The 20,452-nt window shown below is 38.2% G+C and overlaps 1 protein-coding gene across 1 annotated transcript in view; it reads right to left on the minus strand.

The window, feature by feature from the left end:
- Positions 1-8,669: 8,669 nt before the first annotated feature.
- Rsbn1l (round spermatid basic protein 1 like) overlaps positions 8,670-20,452 on the minus strand; it is a 57,138-nt gene continuing 45,355 nt past the window's right edge. Inside the window, exons 6-8 of the mRNA XM_051174801.1 lie at positions 15,497-15,664; positions 10,715-10,823; positions 8,670-10,635 (exon numbers count right to left, since the gene is read on the minus strand). Of these exons, the coding sequence (XP_051030758.1) occupies positions 9,994-10,635; positions 10,715-10,823; positions 15,497-15,664 (919 nt within the window). The 3' untranslated portion in view covers positions 8,670-9,993. The remainder of the gene's footprint in view (positions 10,636-10,714; positions 10,824-15,496; positions 15,665-20,452) is intronic.

Here is a 20,452-nt window from a genome sequence, read left to right on the forward strand (position 1 = left end):
TTTGTGTATCCAGCAGCCCAAAGAGAAGACAAGATCCCCCAGAACTGGAGTTGCAGATGGTTTTAAGGCCATCTGGGTGCTAGGGGTCAAACCCTGACCCTCTCTCTGTAAGTACTCAGAACTGCTTAACTTACAAGTACTTTTAAGATTATTTTTAGAATTAAATTTTAATTGTGTGTGTTTATGTGGGTACAGGTAAATGCAGGTGCTTGCAAAAGCCAGTGTACGTGCGTGTGTGCGTGTGTGCGTGTGTGCGTGTGTGCGTGTGTGTGTGTGTGTGTGTGTGTAGGTAAGTAGGTAGGTAGGTAAACCCAGGTGCTTGCAGAAGCCTGAGATGTCAAAACTGCCTGCAGCTGCAGATGCTTGACTTGAGCACTGGGATCCAACTCAGTCCTCTGCAAACGCACTGTGAGCTCCTAACTACTCAGCCTTCTCTCTAGCCCTCAAGAGATTGATTTTATCCTATGTAGCTTTGACTTTTAGCTCTGTCACAAATCTAAAGTGGCCATTTTTGATATTTTTAAAGGATTTACCACAGACTCAGAGTGTAATGGTGCATCCTATAATACCAACACTATGGGAGAAGCAGAATTTTGAGTTTGAGGCCAGCCTGGCTACAGAGGCCATCTCAAGTCTTAAAGCACAGATCATTATTTTCTCATTGTCAATACGGAAATTTGTGTAGGTGGATAGTGTATGCACGTATGTGTACAGAAACCAGAGGTCAACACCTGCTGGTCTCCTGAACTGCTGTCCACCAGTTTCTGAGGAAGGGTCTTTTACCAAACATGGGCTAGCCAGTAAGTCCCCTGCATCCAGAACCTACTTGTATCCAGACTTGGTTCCTCACACTTAAGCAGCAGGCATTCAATCCACTGAGCCATCTTCCAAGATCCCCAAAGATTATTTTAATACATTCCTTCCTTGTAAATAAAGATAACAAAGCAGCCACATACCACAAAGCTTACATTACATTAGGCTTTTGAGACTAAAGAACTAAGCAAGTTTAAAAAAAAAAAAAAAAAATCTAGTTGCAAGTATCTTCCTCTTGTTTAACTGGCCATGTGGTGTTATTTTTAAGAATCTAAAAATAGGAGTCATAAAAACAGTATTTGGAAGTGAAGATTCCAGGCTTGATCAGACAGAGATCCAAACTGGTCTCTGGAATATATCATTAACTCAAATGAAGTTCTCATTGTAATAAATAAGCTGAAGGATCACAGGTCAGATAAAATTGTTGGAGCAATTGCCTTTTTTTCTTTCCTAGACAGGCTTTCTCTATGTAGGCCTGTGTGTCATGGAGCTAACTGTGTAGGCCAGGCTGGCCTTGAACTCACAGAAATCTGATGGGAGATGTCATGCCTGCCTCTGCCTCTGCCTCACCACCACCTGTCTTCAAGCAACTGTCTTAACTATAAGCTTTTCTAGGGAAAATGTGTAATAGGTCTTTCTTCCCATAACTTTAACCAGGAAGTTAAAGAAATGAGTAAGAATTACATGCAGAGAGCAACACAATAACCAAGTTACTTACACATGAGGGTAAAGTAACTTTTACTGGGCTCTGACAGGTTCTCAATGCGGAAACTTTCTCTTATGTGCTACCTAGGACAGCACAGTAAATGACTGGTGTACGCCTTAATAACAAACAGTACATTTTGCATTGGTGGCACACGCCTTTAATCCCAGCACTTTGGAGGCAAAAGCAGGTGGATCTCTGTGAGTTCGAGACCAGCCTGGTCTACAAGAGCTAGTTCCAGGACAGTCTCCAAAGCCACAGAGGAAAAAAAAAAAGTACATCTCAACATTAAGTCATGACAAGCATTAAAAAGAAAATGCAGCTAGGCAGCTATGGCACATGCCTTTAATCCTGACTCAGGAGACTGAGGCAGGCAGATCTCTGTGAGTTTGAGGTCAGCCTGGTCTACGGATCGAGTTCGAGGACAGCCAGGTCTGTTGTACAGAGAAACCCTGTCTCGAAAAGATGGGAAAAAGTAGTAGTATTACAGGGGGAAAAAAATGCCTTTTTGGGTTCCTTTTATAAGATGCATAAACACTGCCTCATGTACCAAACATTAGAAGTTATAATAGATGAATAGCTTATGGGTGGCACTTTTTTAGTTTGAGCAAAAGGTATAATTTCTGTGTAAAAACAATTTTTGAGCAAACATCTTCATGAAATATAAGTCATGATCTGTTAACATCTCTTTCCCCCAGCTAGCTTTGTGAAACAAGAACAACCCACCAATGGAGAGTTCTCAAATACCAAGATCTGTCTGACCTGTAGCACACATGTATGTCTCAAGACAGCTATGAACATATTCTAACACGTTTATAGGTTACAAGATCAGAGTGTCAGAAGGTTGACGCCATGAAAAAAGTGTATTGTTCTTGTAAGTTTACTAGCCTTACAAATTTGGCCTGTTTTCCACTTCATTATTTTACAATTCAGCAGATAAGTAAACTTAAAGTTAGCTAATAAACAGCTGAGAAGGAAAGGACAATAGATAATCACCTTCATCCACAGACAGGCAGGCACATCCCTAAGCACAGAAAAACTTGAGTGTGAAATGGTCAATTCTTGTAGCATTTACAAACTATCAAAAGAATTCAATGATTTCCTGTTCACAGAATAAGCACAAAACTACAGTGACTACGAGGGTAGGAGAGAGAGGAACACCAACTCATAATGGTAAAACTAAAAGTAAGGCAAACATTGGATATGTTCTCTCATGAATAGGGGTCTAACTCTGAACAGTGTAGAAGGGTAAAAATTACAAATGAATAGAAAATGCTCCCCATCAAAGATCACACTTTCTCATGTTTAATCTCATTTTGCTTGCTCTGTGTTTGTTAGTCATATTTCCTCTCTTAAGGCAGTTTTCTGCCACTGTCTACCATCATATGTAATCAAGTTCGTTCTCAGTAGGCAATCTGTGACATGACGTTTTAAATGTCTACTTACTGCCACACCTTTACCTCCTCAATGGAGAAGCAAGCAAAACGGAAATAGTGTGAAAGGATTACCATGGCCCAGAACACTAATGGTGCGTCTAAAACAAGCCAAGCAATGTGCTAAGCATTTGTCATGTTCTGCTGTTCACCTAACAGGTGAATCAACCTAACAGGTATTATCTCCCTGTGCAGTAAAGAATACAAACGTATAGGAAACCATTTTCTCAGAGTTATATACAGCTGTTTCTTTTAACACACCTGCATTAAACCACAGCTATAGTCCTACAAATGTTACTAATACCTCAGTGAAGTAGCTTTACATGACTGACTGAAAATGCTTCACTTTTATGTTCTTGCACCACTCCTAAAACAGAATGGATATCAGCAAAAAAGAAAAATCGTGCAGTTGTCATCATTCAATATTTCTGTTGTTAATACTATCAGCAGGGAAGAATTATCAAAGTATAAGCAGAATGATTAAAACTAGTTCAATTCTACCTCAGATTACATTTAAGTGCTGTTAATATGATTGCCATTTTAATCATTTGAGGCAGTTAAGAATCTAATCCTTCCACATGGTGGCAGTGCACCATTTTTAATCCCAGCACTCAGGAGGCAGATAGGTGGGTCTCTTGAGTTCAAGGCCAGCCTGGCTAACAGAGGGCGTTTCAGGACAGCCAGGGCTCCACAGAGAAATCCTGTCCTGGGGTGAGAAGCAGATCTAACCCCAGCATGTGTGTCAGGGGTGGGGGAGGGCCTTAATTTGAATAACTTTCAGTATCTTCAAAAAAACTAGCTAAAAAAATGAATTTCTCAAGTTTGTCTAATACATTAACTCCTCACTTCTAACTGGGGTCCTACATAGCTACAATACAAAGCACAAACTTGATTTCTCCACAGCACTTGCTTATCTAACTTTCTCTACTCTTCTGTTGAAATCCGGGAATCATATTGATATGCAGGAACTGAGTTTTTATATCACAGAAGCCTACATCATCTATTCTTCTGTCTCCTCAAACATTTATTGAGATGGCAGGTATGAGAGGAGAAACTTAATGACTTTTTGTTTGTGGATAAGCAAGAGCCCAACACAACCATTACTGAGTATGTCAGAGCTGTACTATCAAAGGGCACAAGGAAGTGTTACACAGACTTCTGACATCAGTAAAGGTAGTACAGAGGTGGCACTCTAGAGAAACAACAAAATGTCACTGTGTAATTATGTTCTGGGTAAAGGGCATGGCAAGTACAGTCAGCTCTCCATAGCCATAAGAGTTCCTTGCCCACAGATCCAACCAACTCTAGACTGAAAATAAATGGGGAAAAAAAATTGCATCTGCACTGAACATACATTATCCCTGAAAAATACTTTACTCAGCATTTACCTTATATTAGGCATTTATTATAAATAACCTAGAAATTGTTTATACAGTATATACAGAAGTTATAGACAAGTATTCATATAGGATAACATAACATCTAAAGATCTGGGTATGCAAAACCAGTCTCAAAACCAATTCCCCAGGGATGCTTTGAGATGACTGGACACCATCATTTGGTGAGGCCAAAAAGTGACCTCATTGTAATATATGATGCTGGGTAGAAATAACTGTATCATAAAGGCTCTTACTAAATATGGCCTTTACCTTAAGAAAAGGAACCACCGTGGAACATTTCCAAACAGAATAAAAATCCTAACTATTAATCTGGGGCAAAACAGAATGGACTGGGATTATGAAATAAGGAGGACTGCACACCCTAGAACATATTAGACTATTTGAAGAGTCCAGGTGAAATGTTCATCCTCTATGACTATCACACTATATAAACTGAAAACACTTCTGCAGGCATCTCATTGGCACAGGAAAAAAGAAAAATTGATTTCCTGAGAGGTGACAATGTAGATAGATGCCAATGACCAAACAAGGGGGTAAAGGGGAAGCTAATGCCTGAGGGTTAACAAGGGAGCACAAACTAGTTCTAATCATATGATAATTAAAACATAAGTGAAAAACCAGGCTAACTGAAAATTCTGCAGTCAGGAAGATAACTTGGAGAATTGAGCTTGGAGAAGAATTGAGTTTGGAGACTAAAGGAAAGACTATAGTGACAACATTACTTAAAGAGGCAGGGAAGCAGAAAAACCATTCCAAACACTGAAAACCTACCAATACCAAACACAAAAAAAAAAAAAAAAAAAAAAAAAAAGGAGGGAGGAAGGGAGAAGGAAGAAAGTGCTAAGTATTACAGGATTAAACAAAAGTACGGAGAATCTCATGGATGGATCTGGCAATAAACTGCTTTGAAAACACTATTTCTGCTGGGGGACTAAGAGTAAAGATTAAAGAAAAATGTACAGTGAAATAAGGAAAGATGAGGAAATAAAGGCACAGATTCCAAGAATTTCACTGAAGAGAATGAGAATTAACAAAAGTCCAACTCAAGAAAAAGAATGTCTCTGAAGACAGCAAAGGTGTTTCACAGAATAATGTGGCTCAGTTAAGTACAATTTCAACAAGAAAATTCTGTGAAGATAGACAAAACTATCCAAATTAATTTTGGAATCACAGTTCTTGTATTTTCACAATAATGGCAGGCAAATCACAGTGAAGAAACACACAAGTGGGCTGGGGAGATGGCTCAGTGGTTAAGAGCAATGGTTGCTCTTCCAGAGGACTTGGCTGGGTTCAGTTCTTACATGGCAGTGTATAACTGGCTGTAACCCCTTGAGGGGGTGGGGGGGATCAGATGACCCTTTCACAGGTGTCATCTAAGACCATCAAAAAACACAGATTTTACATGATTTACAGTAGTAGAAAAATTATATTTGTGAAGTAGCAATGAAAATAATTTTATGGTTGGAGTCACAACAACATAAGGAACTAATAGGTCGTAGCATTTAGGAAAGTTAAGAACCCAATGCCCTCTTCTGGTCTCCATGGTCACTACACATAAGAATGGCATAGATAACACATGCAGGCAAAAGACCTAAAATAAAGATAGTGTTTTAAAAAACAACAAAACAACAACAAAAAAATACCTTTTGCTTTTAATTTATATTTCTCTTAGATCATTCACATACCCACATTTAGTTGGGTATGACTTCAGGATGAACTAGAAAGGGAAGATACCTGAAATGCAAAACTACTTTCTTCTACTTCCATACTCTTTCAAAAATCAGCATATACATCTCTTAACTTAATCTCTTACGGCTCATAAAGGCCAAAGTATCTCTCTCAGGCTCTGTGTCTTACACTCTGTATCTCCATCTGCAGCACACAACGATCTATAGGAACTAAACAGCACGTCTAGGAAAAGTTGGGTATGATGGCACTGACCTATAATCCAGTTCCCTAGCCCAGACTACAATCTGAAAGAGTATCTGAGAGTTGGGACTGTAGCTCTGGGTACACTAATCCACCAGTTCAATGTGCAGTGCTCCTAGAGACTTAACAAAGAGGAGCAGGCCAGCCAGCAAAAGCCCAGCCTCAAAGCTCTGCAGCCTGCCACTATCTGAAGTCAGCCCTCAAGAGCCAGGTTAAGCATCGTTTTTTCATTAAATAAGCAATGCATTTTAAAAGCCAGTTAAGTTGTTTACATACCAAAGTACTTATAATTGGGTTGTAGAAAGAACAGATTTCCCACCACTCTGATAAGTATATAAGTTCACCATTGCTTCTTAGTAGCCTAAAAATACTTTGAGAAAAACGGTACTTCCATCCCCTTCCTGAAATGGAGATAATCTGGTCAAGAAGAGACTTAACTGTGCACCCCAGAACCCACACCTAACTGAAGATATGAAATGACCTCAATGTTTCCTCTATTGATGCAGTGTATATTTATTATGGGCCTTTAGGTGGATTAAGGAGACTTTCAGATTAGAATCACCTTCAGGATTTTACAATCTGAACACAGAAATAGGAACTTTTACAGAGTCTGAGACTAAAAAATAACGTCAATTTTAAGAAAATAATTACAAAACAAAGGTAAGAAGATTGTGGTTATCAATCTTAGTATTTATTGAAAGGTGGAAGACAAAGAAAACAGTCTCTCAAATGCCAAAACAAATCTGTACCTTGGCTAATGTAAATAATTGCTTTACATATCAATAAACTGTCCCTCTTTACCCCCCAAAAACTGAAAGTTTACTAAACAATGCTATTTACAAAAAAAAAAAAAAAAAAAAAAACCCTTACCTGACATAAAACTGAATTTAGGAAAAAAAAAATCTTATTTTGAGTACATTAATAAATTTATTAAACATTTAACCTAAGAAAATCTTTCCTCAATTTTCTACCCCTGCCACTTTGGAAACAAACATATTTCAAACAAGTTTACCCAGAAATGCACACATACATACAATACACAGTGTTGTGCTAAACCAACCTGATCATTAAGGTCAACAGTCCTGTCATAAGGAAGATAGATAATCAACATATGGCTTTATGTAAATCTGCAACTAAATATCAAAAATGTTTAATTCTTTTGATAGCTAACCTGAGTATGGGATATATACTACTTAGCTAAGAAGATATAAATAAAATGAAAAAAAAAAAAGGGGGGGGAGTGTGTGTGTGTGTGTGTGTGTGTGTGTGTGTGTGTGTGTGTGTGTGCAGGTGCAGCAAATACCACTGAGGTACCTACATTTTTATGTGACGGTCTTTACATCACTTCACATATAACAATCACTCTGTATAATATATGACCTTATTAAAACTTTATCTTTAGTGCTTTATTGTTCTGGTACAAGACACTGGGGGAAAAAAAATCTTATATTCACATGGAGAATGGGAGTGTACTAACTAAAAAAACCATTAACATGCAGTATTAAAATAGGTATTTGTGTGTAACAAAGGTAGTCAACAAGTTCTCAGATGGCATCTGAGGAGGATTTTTAAAAATAACCCGTAAGAGCAGGGCCATAAATGTAATTCAAGTCTGTAAGGCTTTATCTTGAGCTCTTGACCCTGTCGGTTATGCATGCTTCACCTTCACAGAGACGTATGCATTTGACAAATCAATTACAGCTTTGAATTGGGGATGACTGACTGCGGGTTACAAAAGAAACTACACCTAGAAGCAACAACTATGTCTTCTTTTAAGCTAAGACTGTAAGGAATAGCATTTTCTAACAGTATGACCTCAGTGTATCTTATATATGACTGGAAATAAAAATACTGTGTTAATATATCAACGTCAATTTAAAAACCAAATTTTAACCATATACCCTCCTATTTCTTAATACACATTTATTAAGAACTTTTGTTCCCAGAAAGATGGTAAAGAACCCTAAATTTAGCTTAAAGTGGCTTAAGTTCAGTGAAAGATAGCTAATAGCATATAAAACAAAACCCCTATTTACACTGTCATGATTTTTAACTTCTCTATTCCATGAAACATCCCCCACTACAAACACACTGAGTTCCTACAAGCCACCAAGATATTCTATTTTATTTGCCTATCTTAAGTCAGGAGACTTCTCACTGTTACTGATTTTTGTCAGGTCTGGTGAAAAATATTTTTCTAAGTGGATTCTCACCACTTAGAAGCATGAGGGCTTAACAAAAATGAGGTGAAAACAGAACCCACTGAATGAAAATAAATGTCTACCAAAAGGCAGCATAGGGAAAGCAAACAGAGTCACCAATCAAGATAGGGGCCCAGGATACTACAATAAACAAAATGTTTGCAATGATTCAGCTCCTTCCCTGCGTACACACATCGAATACTTAACTTTTAATTCCAGAAGTGGACAAAGACTGAAACTGTACTAAGCCCATGGGTGCAGATTTCTTTCACCTTGCAGGCATTGGCCATCCTGTTTCCTAGATGAACTCCCTAGAGCATCTTTAGGAGTACTACACCTGACATTTGCCTTGCAGGCTGGAGAAGCATCCTGAGAAAGATGAGCTGACAATGTTTTGTTAGTCACATCTGCATATGGCAGCTGGATCACTGTCATTGCCCCTATTTTAAAATTTTCTTTTTGTAATATGGAAAAATGAAAAAGAAAACTTTTAATTACTCATAATTAAACTTTCTGCATGTTAATTTTTAATCAGCTATTATTAAACATACAGGTGTTTATTGGTAAGAAAATTTTCTAAACTTATTACACAACAAAGAAAGTTACACTAGGGCTAAAGAATCTGACCACATAACTTCATTAATTAGAAGGATAAAAACCATCAACATATTTAGTTCTTCCAATTTCTAAAACTATAATTTTCTTAATGTTGAACATAAATATTTTAGGATGTATTCCAGGAAGTAGCACTAAGAATTTTCATATATTCATCAATTTAAGAAATTGTGCAAAACAATATATATATATGTATATAACACCCTCAAATACACAAACATGTGTGTATACATACACAAAATATATATGTATATGCTTTTGCAGCTGAATCCTGGTTTTTTGAAGGCTTTTACAGTATGGAAAATTTAAATATTTACTAGATTTGAGAACATACATTTTCCTTCCATTACCTCCCCACATGTATATATTAACAGAGACATAATATATCAAATAAGTAAACTGAATTGTCAGTTTGTTTCTGCAAACTCAACAGAAAGCATTTATTACCATGAACCTTTATTAAGTGGTTCACATTTCAATATAAATCACACTAAAAAGATTTTTAAAAGCTATTTACACTACAGTGCTGACATTTAAAATGAAAAAAAAAAAAGTCTGTATAAATAAGTTCTATGGAAAAAACTTAAATCATCAAAAAAGAATTCTGGCTCATATTACAAAAAATATATTTATATGATTTTGTCAGCTCCATTCTAAAGCCTACAACTCCAACTCCAACAACTATTCTAGACTCCTTTGTGTTTAACCTGCAGTGTTTACAGTGCATCTGGCCCTACATGCTTGAACTTCAGTTATGGACAGGCACTGAGGAATGTTACAAAGCTACATAAACTCTATTTTGTAACAGACTTGAGAGCAATTCCCAGGCTTGCTTTCAATTTCATGAATCATTTTTACAAATAATTTTTCAAAAGGAATTTTAAATGCAATGTACAAATTTAGTACAAATTGTCATCACCATTTTTATCTTGATTTGAATGTAAGGAATTATGTTGCCTTGTATCAACTATAGTAGTGAGACTTCCAGGACACAGTTCTTCCTTTAAGTTTTTGTTACTGTTTTCAAATTTAGAATCCATATCCACATGAAATTCTGAAAACTGAACATGATCCAACTTTGCCTTAATGTTCTTGCCTGCTGTATTATTCGGTGTTCTAGTCTTTTCGGATATATTAACTTTCACAGGTTCTTCCTTTATCCTTATAGATGGAATACGTTCATGTTTAATCTGTTGTAATTCATATTTAGAATGAAGTTTGTCTGAAAACACAGAGTCTGGTGAGGCTTGGTTCACAGCACAGATTTTGTTGTCAGTGTGAGGTCTGAGAACTGATGATGTGGGACCTGATGAGATGCATGTTTCATGACAAACTGTACTGTGACAAGTGTCCTCCTCTGCATGGTATAATTTAAGTCGAACATGCCATGCCAAACTGCATACAGCAGAAACTGTCTTGAACTGATGAACAACATTCCTTGGAATAAAATAAATGTCATTATCATACAGCTGAATCCTGGCATAGCGAATACCTTCTCTCCTCAGCTGATTAAGTTTTGCATCATCAACCCACTGGACACACTAAAAAAAGAAACGGGAATACAGGTAAGTCTTTTGCACAACAAAATCTAAATGAAAACTGGTAATTACTAAGTTTTACCTGGGACAGTGGAGGTTCATGTAAATCTAATTGCATTCGTTGAACTACTTCTAAGAAATCTTCTGCATGAAAACAAATTACATCTTTGGTTATTCGAGGTTGATCAGGCCTATAAAGGAGGAGGAAGATAATAAAGGAACCTTCCATTAATGTTTCATTCTATTAAGGCCTTAATAAATTCAAACAAAACTAGTTTATGATCAAAACCAAAATCTTCTTAAAATAAAGAAAACCACTTCATATATTTAAATCAGGAGTTTACACTATGGGTTTCAATCTGAACAGACTAACAACTTTATTCACTTTAGTATCACTGTAGTAATGATCAGTAAATTATATAAACCATAAAAACTAAACATCTCATTTTTAAAATACAGTACATTTTTTTAAATTAAGTGTTTAAATAGCAAATGCTGCATAAAAAAAAGTTGAAAGACATACACCACGCACGTGTTCTCATTTCTATGTGTAAGCTAAAAGGATCTTGGCCAAAGCACAGAATGCTGGCTGTCAGAGACTGGGAGGTAGAAGACTAGGGAATGGAGAGAGTGAGTCAAGGAAAAGTAACAGGAAATATTCTCTAGTACAAGAGGGTGACCATGGTTAACATTTAATGTATATTGCAAAACAGGCTGATGAGAAGTCTTTATTCCCACCACACAAAAATGGTGCATGGTGTGGTTTTAAGTGATATATAGAACCACTACCTTGCTCTGTTACATAGTGTATACCTGTGTTGAAATATCATATTGCATCTCATAAAAAAGAACATTTAATAACTCATTTTTATAGGCTCATGCTTATAACCTGAGCTACAGAATGATACTCTCAAAAAAAATAGAGGTGAATACTTTCTCATTCCATAGAAGATAATAACTGTTTACCTGAACACACACAATCTTAAAGGATTCTACATGCTAAGTAGGGTTGGGCCTAGTATTAGTGGTGATGCAACTCCTATGTGACTCTTGCTGTGTTTTATTTCACTGCTGTAGTTACTAGTACATATTTATTAATTTATTGTCTTAGTAACAATAAATTAAGAAATGTCCATTACAATACTCATATTCCTCACTGGAGACATAAATTGTGAAAATTTTCTAAATTCTTCATAATTTAGAAAACCTCTTTACAAAAGATGCTAAAAATAAATTTTTGGAGACAAATTCCAATCAACATAATATGTAAGGAAAATCTAACAGGGTCTAGCTTAATAAAAAAGGAAACCACAACCAAGCAATATGCAGTGGTGGAACCCTGTTCTCAATTAATACATCCACAAAAGATGATCATGGGCGGTGCTATGAGACTGTGTTTCCTGATAATGTCAAAAGCTACACCCATGAAGTCTCACCAAAAAAGACATCAACAGGCATGCAAAAGTACATGGGGGAAAGCCCATGAGGCCTCAAACCTACACAGGCAACTGAGTTAAACAGGGAGTGGGAGAGGTGATCCTCCCCTGGGAAAAGCATAAATTAATTGTTCAGTGACAGACAGCCAGCCCTGGAAACATACATATAAGAAAAATATAGATGCAACAGGTTATATTTGGGGATAGGTATGTATTTACAAATACACACACACACACACACACACACACACACACACACACACACACACACAAACAAATGATGAAAAAAGGCCATGAATTTGAAGGAGAGCAGAGAGGGATATATGGAAAGAAGAAACGGAAGAGAGAAATGTTGTAATTAAAATACAATCTCAAAAAAATTGTTTTTTAAATTATAACATAACCAAATTCCTAAGGTTCAGTGAAAGAAGATCATGGATGATACTACATACAGAAAAAGAGGGTAACCAGTCACTGGAGTGCAGACTTTTCAAAGACATTACAAACCAGAAGAAAATTAAAGTGTGGACAGAAAAACACAACTCTTTAATAATCCTGCCATCATGATGTGTTCTCCAAGTACATGCGACCAAGCAACCATGAACTAATACTTCTAAAACAGTATTTAACTCAAAATATAACAACAACAACAACAAAAAGGCCAAGCGTTGGTGGTGCACCTACCCCAGCACTCAGGAGACAGAGGCAAGCAGATCTCTGTGAGTTCAAGGCCAACCTGGTCTACAGAGCTAGTTCCAGGACTGGCTCCAAAGCTACGGAGAAACCCTGTCTCAAAAAACCAAAAACAAACAAAACAAAAAACAAAAAACCTCCCTTCTTTACACTGTTTCTCAGACATTTTTATCACAACAAAACAACAGAAGTTACCTAACACATTAACCTATAGAGACAGAAAGATTAATGGATATTTGAGGTGAGTAGTTAGCTGCAAAAATACTGAAAGTCAAAAATGTTCTACATCTTCACTGAGGTTGTAGCACAGCTAAATAAATTAGTCAAAACAAGCAACAGACTTAAAGTTGGTATATTTTACCGAATGTAAATTTTACCCCAACTTCATGAGGTACAACCATGGACTAAGGAGATGGCTCAACAGGCAAAGTACTAAAGCAAATGTGAGGAACCAGTTCAGATTCCCCAAACCCATGTAAAGCTGAGCACTGTAATCCCAGAATTCTTTGGATAAGATGGGAGTTGGGAACAAGAGATTTCCAGAAAGCTTATAGGCAGCTATCCTGGCTTACCCAGAAGCTCAACAACAACAGGTTCTGTGTCAAACGGGGGGGGGGGGGACCATCACATGTGTGTATCCACATCTGCACACATGAACAAACATGCAAACACTTGGATCTGTGCAGTCCTTAGTTATATAATCTGATTAATAATTCACACTGTCCTATTGACAGGAGACTGCAAAACAAGGCACAGCAAAGTACTGGCATCTCAGCAGTCAAGTAAGCTGAAAAATGAGGTCTGTGAGTGTGAGGTTAGCCTGGGCAACGTGGTGAGATGCTACCTCAAAAAAGTGCTGAAGCACCAGGCATGAAGTAAGCAAATCTCTGTGAGTTCAAGGCCAGCCTGGTCTACATAGTGAATTCTAAGACTATGTGGAGGCTATGTGGAGAGACCATGTCTCATAAAAATCAAAAATAAATAAAAATAAACAAAAACAAACAAACCTACCCACTAAGTTGGGGCCAGAAAGATAGCTCAGCAGTTAGAAGTACTTGCTGCTCTTCTGAGGGTCTGGATTTAGTTCCCTGCACCCACAGAAGGCAACACAGGATTGCCTGTAATACAAGTTCCTGGGCCTCATAAATCAATCTCCAATTTTTTTGTATCAAACTGGTATGCTTAATAACAAAATTATTTTTCCTGTCTTTATATTAAAAGATTACAAAACAGCAGTGAGGCTTTAAGTGGACAAGTTGTTCCGATCACTCAGGAATCTTCTGCACAGCGGCACAACAGCACTGTACACTACTTAGTATTAACTTACAAAGCAGTACTATAAGTCCCTATATGGAAATTTTACAAAACCTTAAAAGCTACAAAGTTTTAAAACTATTTCCAGAATTAAGAATGGTTTCTTTCTGGATGTCAAGGAGAGTGCAACAGGTAAGAGTGCTAGCTGTCAAGGACCTGAGTTCAGATCCTAAGACCTATGTAAGAAGCCAAGCAAAAACCCTCTGCAACTGTAACCCAATACTGTGGCAAGCAGAAACAGGAAGGAAGCAGACATCAGAGGAAAGAGTCTCAGACTTAGCACACACTAACTAAATGCCCTAAGAATGTTATTGTTTTCACAGCCCTCACATGGTAAACATGCAATACAAGCCAAAAACAGCAAAGTAAACTGAGGCATGTATAAATGGGCATACAGTAAAACCAAGTAAATCTAGTTTTCCCTTTAACCATTTTGAAAAGGAAATTATTTCACTCAACTCAGAGTCTAGCAATTTAAATATTCATTTTGTTACACTATCTAAATATAAGAGCCAAATGAAATTATTTTCCCTAGCAAAGAGAAATTATTTATGAACATTTCCAATAAAGGATTTTGTTTTGTTTCCCAAAACAAGGTTTCTCTGTGTAGCTCTGGCTGTCCTAGTTCTGTAGATCAGGCTGGCCTTGAACTGACAGAGATCCACCTGCCTCTGCCTCCCCAGCCCTTGGATTAAAGGTGTGCACCACCACTACTGCCTGGCCCAATAAAGGTTTTAAATGGCGTACACCTCTAATTCCAGCACTTGGGAGGCAGAGGCAAGTAAAGCTCTGAGAGTTTGAAGCTAGCATGATAGAATGATCTACCATAGTGAATTCCAGGACAGTCAGACACAGGAAGAGGGAAGGAGGGAGAGGGAGGGAGGGAGGCAGGGAGGCAGGGAGGAAGGAAGGAAGGAAGGAGGGAGGGAGGGAGGGAGGGAGGGAGGGAGGGAGGGAAGGCAGGCAGGCCAGGAAAGAAAGGCTGGGAGGGAGGGAGGGAGGGAGGGAGGGAGGGAAGGAAGGAAGGAAGGCAGGCAGGCAGGCCAGGAAAGAAAGGCTGGGAGGGAGGGAGGGAGGGAGGGAGGGAGGGAGGGAGGGAGGGGAAAAGAGAACCATAGTATGTTCAAGAAGCTGGATTTAAGCCCTAGTATAACCGTCACTAACAAATAAAAGCAATAGTGGGGGCTGGAGCAATAAATAGTTCAGTAGTTAAGTGCATTGGCTGTTCTTCCAGATGACTCAGGTCTATACCTAGCACCCATGTGGAACCTCATAATTGTCACTCTAGTCCCAGGACATCGGATGCCTTCTGGCTTCAGCAGACACTGTACATGTGCTATTCAGGTAAGGTATTCAGGCACATAAAATAAGAACTTAAAAATCTTTTTAAAAAAAATTTAAAAACCAGTAGTTCTATGTACCTATGTCCACAGTGCACAGCCTTCAGCACTCCAACAGCAGCTGTTGTCTGTCGCTCAAAGCCTTGTCCTATGTGATCTGCATGAGCTCTGGTCCTGTCTTCAAACAGCATCTCCCGGGGCTCACTGGTTCGAGGTAGATACTGAAGGTTTTTTATTTCATTGGTAGTTCTGTTTTTTATTTTTTTTTTAAAAAAAAGAGATTTGCATTTAAATACTGAGACTTGTTTCCTTACCAGATATTTCATAACCACATAATTTCAGACAAAAAGAGAGATTTCATTCTTAAAGTGAATAAAAAAGGCAAACAAAAACTATACCTGTCAAGGCCATTTCACACTTACTTAACGCAACACATACTTCTAGAATTACAGTTTTTCTTTTCCTTTTTGGTTTTTTGAGACAGGGTTTCTCTGGGTAACAGCTCTGGCTGTCCTGGAATTCACTCTGTAGAACAGGCTGGCCTTAAATTCACAGAGATCCACCTGCCTCTGACTCCTGAACATAGGGATTAAGTGTAGCACCACTGGCTAATATATTTTTAAATGTATTAATTCAATATTCATATGACACAAGCTTTAGGCCAGGTACTATCTATGTATAGTAAAGGAGAATACAGGAGAATTGCAAAGAAAAATACAAAGTAATTAATAGAAAAGACCACCCATACACTTACAAAGTCAACAACAAAGACCTGGGCAGTGGCTCCACAAAAAAGTTTACTAGAGGCAGAAACAAAGTCTTCAGGTCTGTTTTTGCAAGACAGCCATCTTCCACTGGCCCTCTTGTCCACTCATCTTCTAGAATTCAATAAGCACACAGAACCTGCTACCCACTTATCCTCATGCATTGCAGAGGTGTCTCCTCCAGTCAGTATACAGAAGGGACAAAAGAGTGATACCAACACTAGGCAAAAGCTAACATTTTCTTCCTCTGCAATGTGTTTTTGCGAGTCTAGATTTCCCCCCATAATCTGTCACTCTCCTCCTCCTCATATATCCTCCTGTGAGTCATTCATTAGTTGTAACTCTTCTCTCTACTGCTGGTTGCTTTGTGCATCCCTGCGTTCGCCTTATCGGGCTATAATAGACTTTTTTGCTGTTTGTGGTTAATATTCTATGTGTGTCAGAAAGTTAGATCATGCTGTTGCTTTCTGAAGGAAAGCTAACAGATTTCAAGCTGACATCACATTCAGATCCCTAACACAAGCAGTATGGAGTTCTGTTATTATCTGGACTGCAACAGGCCATGAAAGCATCACATATATCAAGGGCTCTAACCCCTGGAGTACACAGAAATCCCTTGAGAGATTGATGAGCCTTTTAAATTACATCTAAAAGTTTGTGTCTATATTATTCTGGCAACAGAATTTCTGATTAAAGTTGTTTAAGATCCTGAAATAAGCCAGATGTAATGAGGCACATCATTAGTCCCAGCACTCAGGAAGCTAAGGCAGGCAAATCTCTAAGTTGAAGGCCATCCTGATCTACACAGGAGTCCCAAGACACCCAAGGCCATGTAGAGACCCCCTGTCTCAAAATAATAACAATAACAACAACCCTGGTTTCGCAGTTAAAGCTAGGACTGCTCTTACTGAGGTGAGGGCCAGAGTTCAGTTTATAGAGCTCATGGTGGATGGCTAAGAACCACCTGTAACTCCAGATCAAGGAGGTGTGTCCTCCAGGGCACATACTCACACCGATAAAAACCCAAACAAAAACATGGAATTAAAACATTTTTAACGTAATCTTTGAAAAAAGAGAAAAGAATAACTTCCAAGAAAAGAAACACAATTTTACAATTGTTATCAACTAGAAATTAACTAATTGATTCCATTATCTCTGAAGCAGTAGATACCATATAACAAGCCCAACAATCCCTGCAGTTAAGAGACCTCCCATTTACTCAATGACATCTTGTCCTGTTGTTTTGGTTTTGTTTTAGATTTATTCATTTCATATATGTGTATATTTTGCCTGCTTATATGTAGTAGTACATCACAAGTGTACCTGATGCCTTCAGAGCCAAAAGAAGGTATTGGCTCCCTGGCCTTGGATGCTTGTGAGCCACCATGTGGGTGTTAGGAATAGAACCTGAGTCTTTTACAAGAGTGATAAGTGTTCTTAACTCCTGAGCCATCTCTGCAGACCCTGATTTGTTGTTTATAATAATCCATGTAACCACTGAAATCATTTTAAATAGCCACACTCTCCCATAGCACCTCCAATTCTATGATTACTGTACATGTTTCCAACTTTTTCTCCAGGCACACAGTTTCTAAAATATATTTTTTTAATAATTCTTTCAGATCACACATGCATAAAATATATTTTTATCATATTCTTCTCCTACTCTTCCCTATAACTCCTTCCAGATCTACCCCCCATGTCTCCACCTCTTCACAACTTTATGTCTTTATTTTTAATAACCCAACAGGTCCATTTTGTGCTACCCATATGCTCATCAGTCAACAAACACCCACCAGGACACAGCTGACCTGACCTACCAAGGACCACAATCTTTAAAAAAAAAAAAAAAAAAAGTTTAAAAAAATTAAAAAACTGGACTGCCTTTCCCTCAGAAGCCATCAGCTGTCAACGGTTAAGAGTCGGGGCTCATGTCCCCTCCATGCTAGAATGTTAACTGACTGGATCTTCTGCAGGCAACCATAGCTGTTTTAAGTTCACAAATGCAGCAATCCTGTATTAGCCTTCTGGGCAATGGGGTGTTATTAATGTCCCATTTAGGGATGAGTACTATACTGACACTTATTCAGTACACTCTGACCAGTTGTGAGTTTCTGTGTTATCCATTGTTTACCAAATATCAGTGTTTTTTGAGCCAAAGTTCCTTTTGTAACTTTGAACTCCCACCAATCCCTTTGTGCGTATAGTAATCTACCTGTCTAAACTTCCTGAATACTGACTGGGATGACATTCATGAGCCACCATACTGTCAACACAAATACATATTCACGGGAAGTTCCCCTCCCCATAAAAACAAAATAAAAAAACAGGGAAGGGTAATGCATGCCTGCAATCCCAGCAGTAAGGAGATTCAGACAGGAGAATCAAATTCAAGGCTAGTTGAGCATATATACACATATACAGACCCTGTCTCAAATAATCCTATTAGACTCATCCCTGGTTACAGTATAGAATGAGTCTTCTGGAAAGCCAGATACAAATTTTGAAGGACTTGAAATCAATCACAAAGAGAACTGATGGAAATACATTGCAGCAAGCCTAGCAAAGGGACTACAGATCTGAAATGCTGAAATGCAGTGGACTTTCTTTTAGAGCCTCTGGGGAGGGGGGTAATCTGGTCTTGTCTTGTGGGCCATTTGTTCCTTGTTTGGATAGGTAAGTGAGCAACTTTAATACTTTGTTGCATAAATGTGGCAGCATTATTTCTCATGATATTGGCTATCTGTGCAGGTACCACTGGCTGTTAAAGAGTTGGGCTCCAGATGACTGTAGAAGAAACCATGGGTCACTAGGGTCAAATCTCCAAATAGTGCCTACCTGGTAAGAGTATGGGGATTTTGCGCTCATTTTTTACCTATTCCCTCTACACTGATTTCCCACATTTTGCTCTTTTCAAGTGTCATGGATATTGTAATGTTTAATCTTGTCAGCTTGGCTGGATGAGTAATCACCTAGAATACACCTCTCTAGGTTTGTCCTTGAAGAAACTTCCAGAGAGATTTAACTGAGGAAGGAAGACCTACCCTGAATGCAAGTGGCACCATTTCACCAGCTAGAGCTCCAAACTAAACAAAGGAGTTCCCAAAGGGAGTGTTCAAGGAGCACTGGCACTCCTATGTTCCTGATGTGGCTGGAATATGAGCAAATGTCTCATGCTCTGCTGCCATGGTGGGTACTCCTCTCAAAACATAATACACACAGCCTCTTCCTTAAAATTGTTGTCAAGAGATTGTCATGGCAACCTAAAATGTAACCAATACAAATACCCTTCCAGATCTAAAGAGTATTTTACCATTTATTTAAAAAAAAAAAAAAAAGAAAGAAAGAAAGAAAAGAAATATACTCAACCATTCCCTAATGGTGGACATTCAGACAAAATTAAATTTCTTTCTTACGGCAAACAATACCACAATTAACATCCCTACATACCAGCTTTCTTCAGTGTTATTTTCCAAAGGGTAAGAAGTCACAGATGTTATTTTCACAAAACTGTAACCGCTTACTCTTCCATAAACAATATATATAAGGCTTAGTTCATAGGCCTGTAAGTCTGTAATCCTTTTTTATTGTTGACAAAATAATGAACAGAAATAAACCCCCGTTATCAAATAAAACTTACCTGCCAAGTGATGGTTTTTCTACTGGATTTGTACATGATCTCATTAGTTTGGGAAATATCCTTGGTACATTAGCTTTAGTCTCCAGTCAATAATTGTGTTAGTCTTTGCTGTTGAGACCTATTCTCCTCTAGACAGTACTGCTACTGGGTGGCTGGGTTGGTTTGTTCTAGCCTTGCTAGGAAAATGTCTTTAGGCTCCTAAGTTTTATGGTAACATTGTACTGTTTATCAATTAATCTGTAACATGTCTTTAGGAGATCTGACTCTGTTTCTTTAAAATATACTACCATCAGCCAGGTGTTGGTGGCACATGCCTTTAGTCCCAGCACTCGGGAAGCAGAGGCAGGCTGATCTCTGTGAGTTCAAGGCCAGCCTGGCCAACAGAGTGAGTGCCAGAACAGGCTCCAAAGCCACACAGAGAAATCCTATCTCGAGAGAAGAAAGAGAAAAAAAAAAAAAAAAAAAAAACATATAAACTCATTCTCACCAGTGTTAGGAGTCCAATGAAGTGAAAAACCCACTGAAGTGCCCATCACCCTTCTTCCATCTGGAGACAGTGGACTTTCCTCCATCTGGAGACAGTGGACTTTCCCTTTCTCTGTGTTCCTTCATGTCATCCCATAACATTAGCTC

The sequence above is a fragment of the Phodopus roborovskii genome, unplaced genomic scaffold, assembly GCF_943737965.1.
Source record: "Phodopus roborovskii unplaced genomic scaffold, PHOROB, whole genome shotgun sequence".
Taxonomy (NCBI): Eukaryota; Metazoa; Chordata; class Mammalia; order Rodentia; family Cricetidae; genus Phodopus; species Phodopus roborovskii.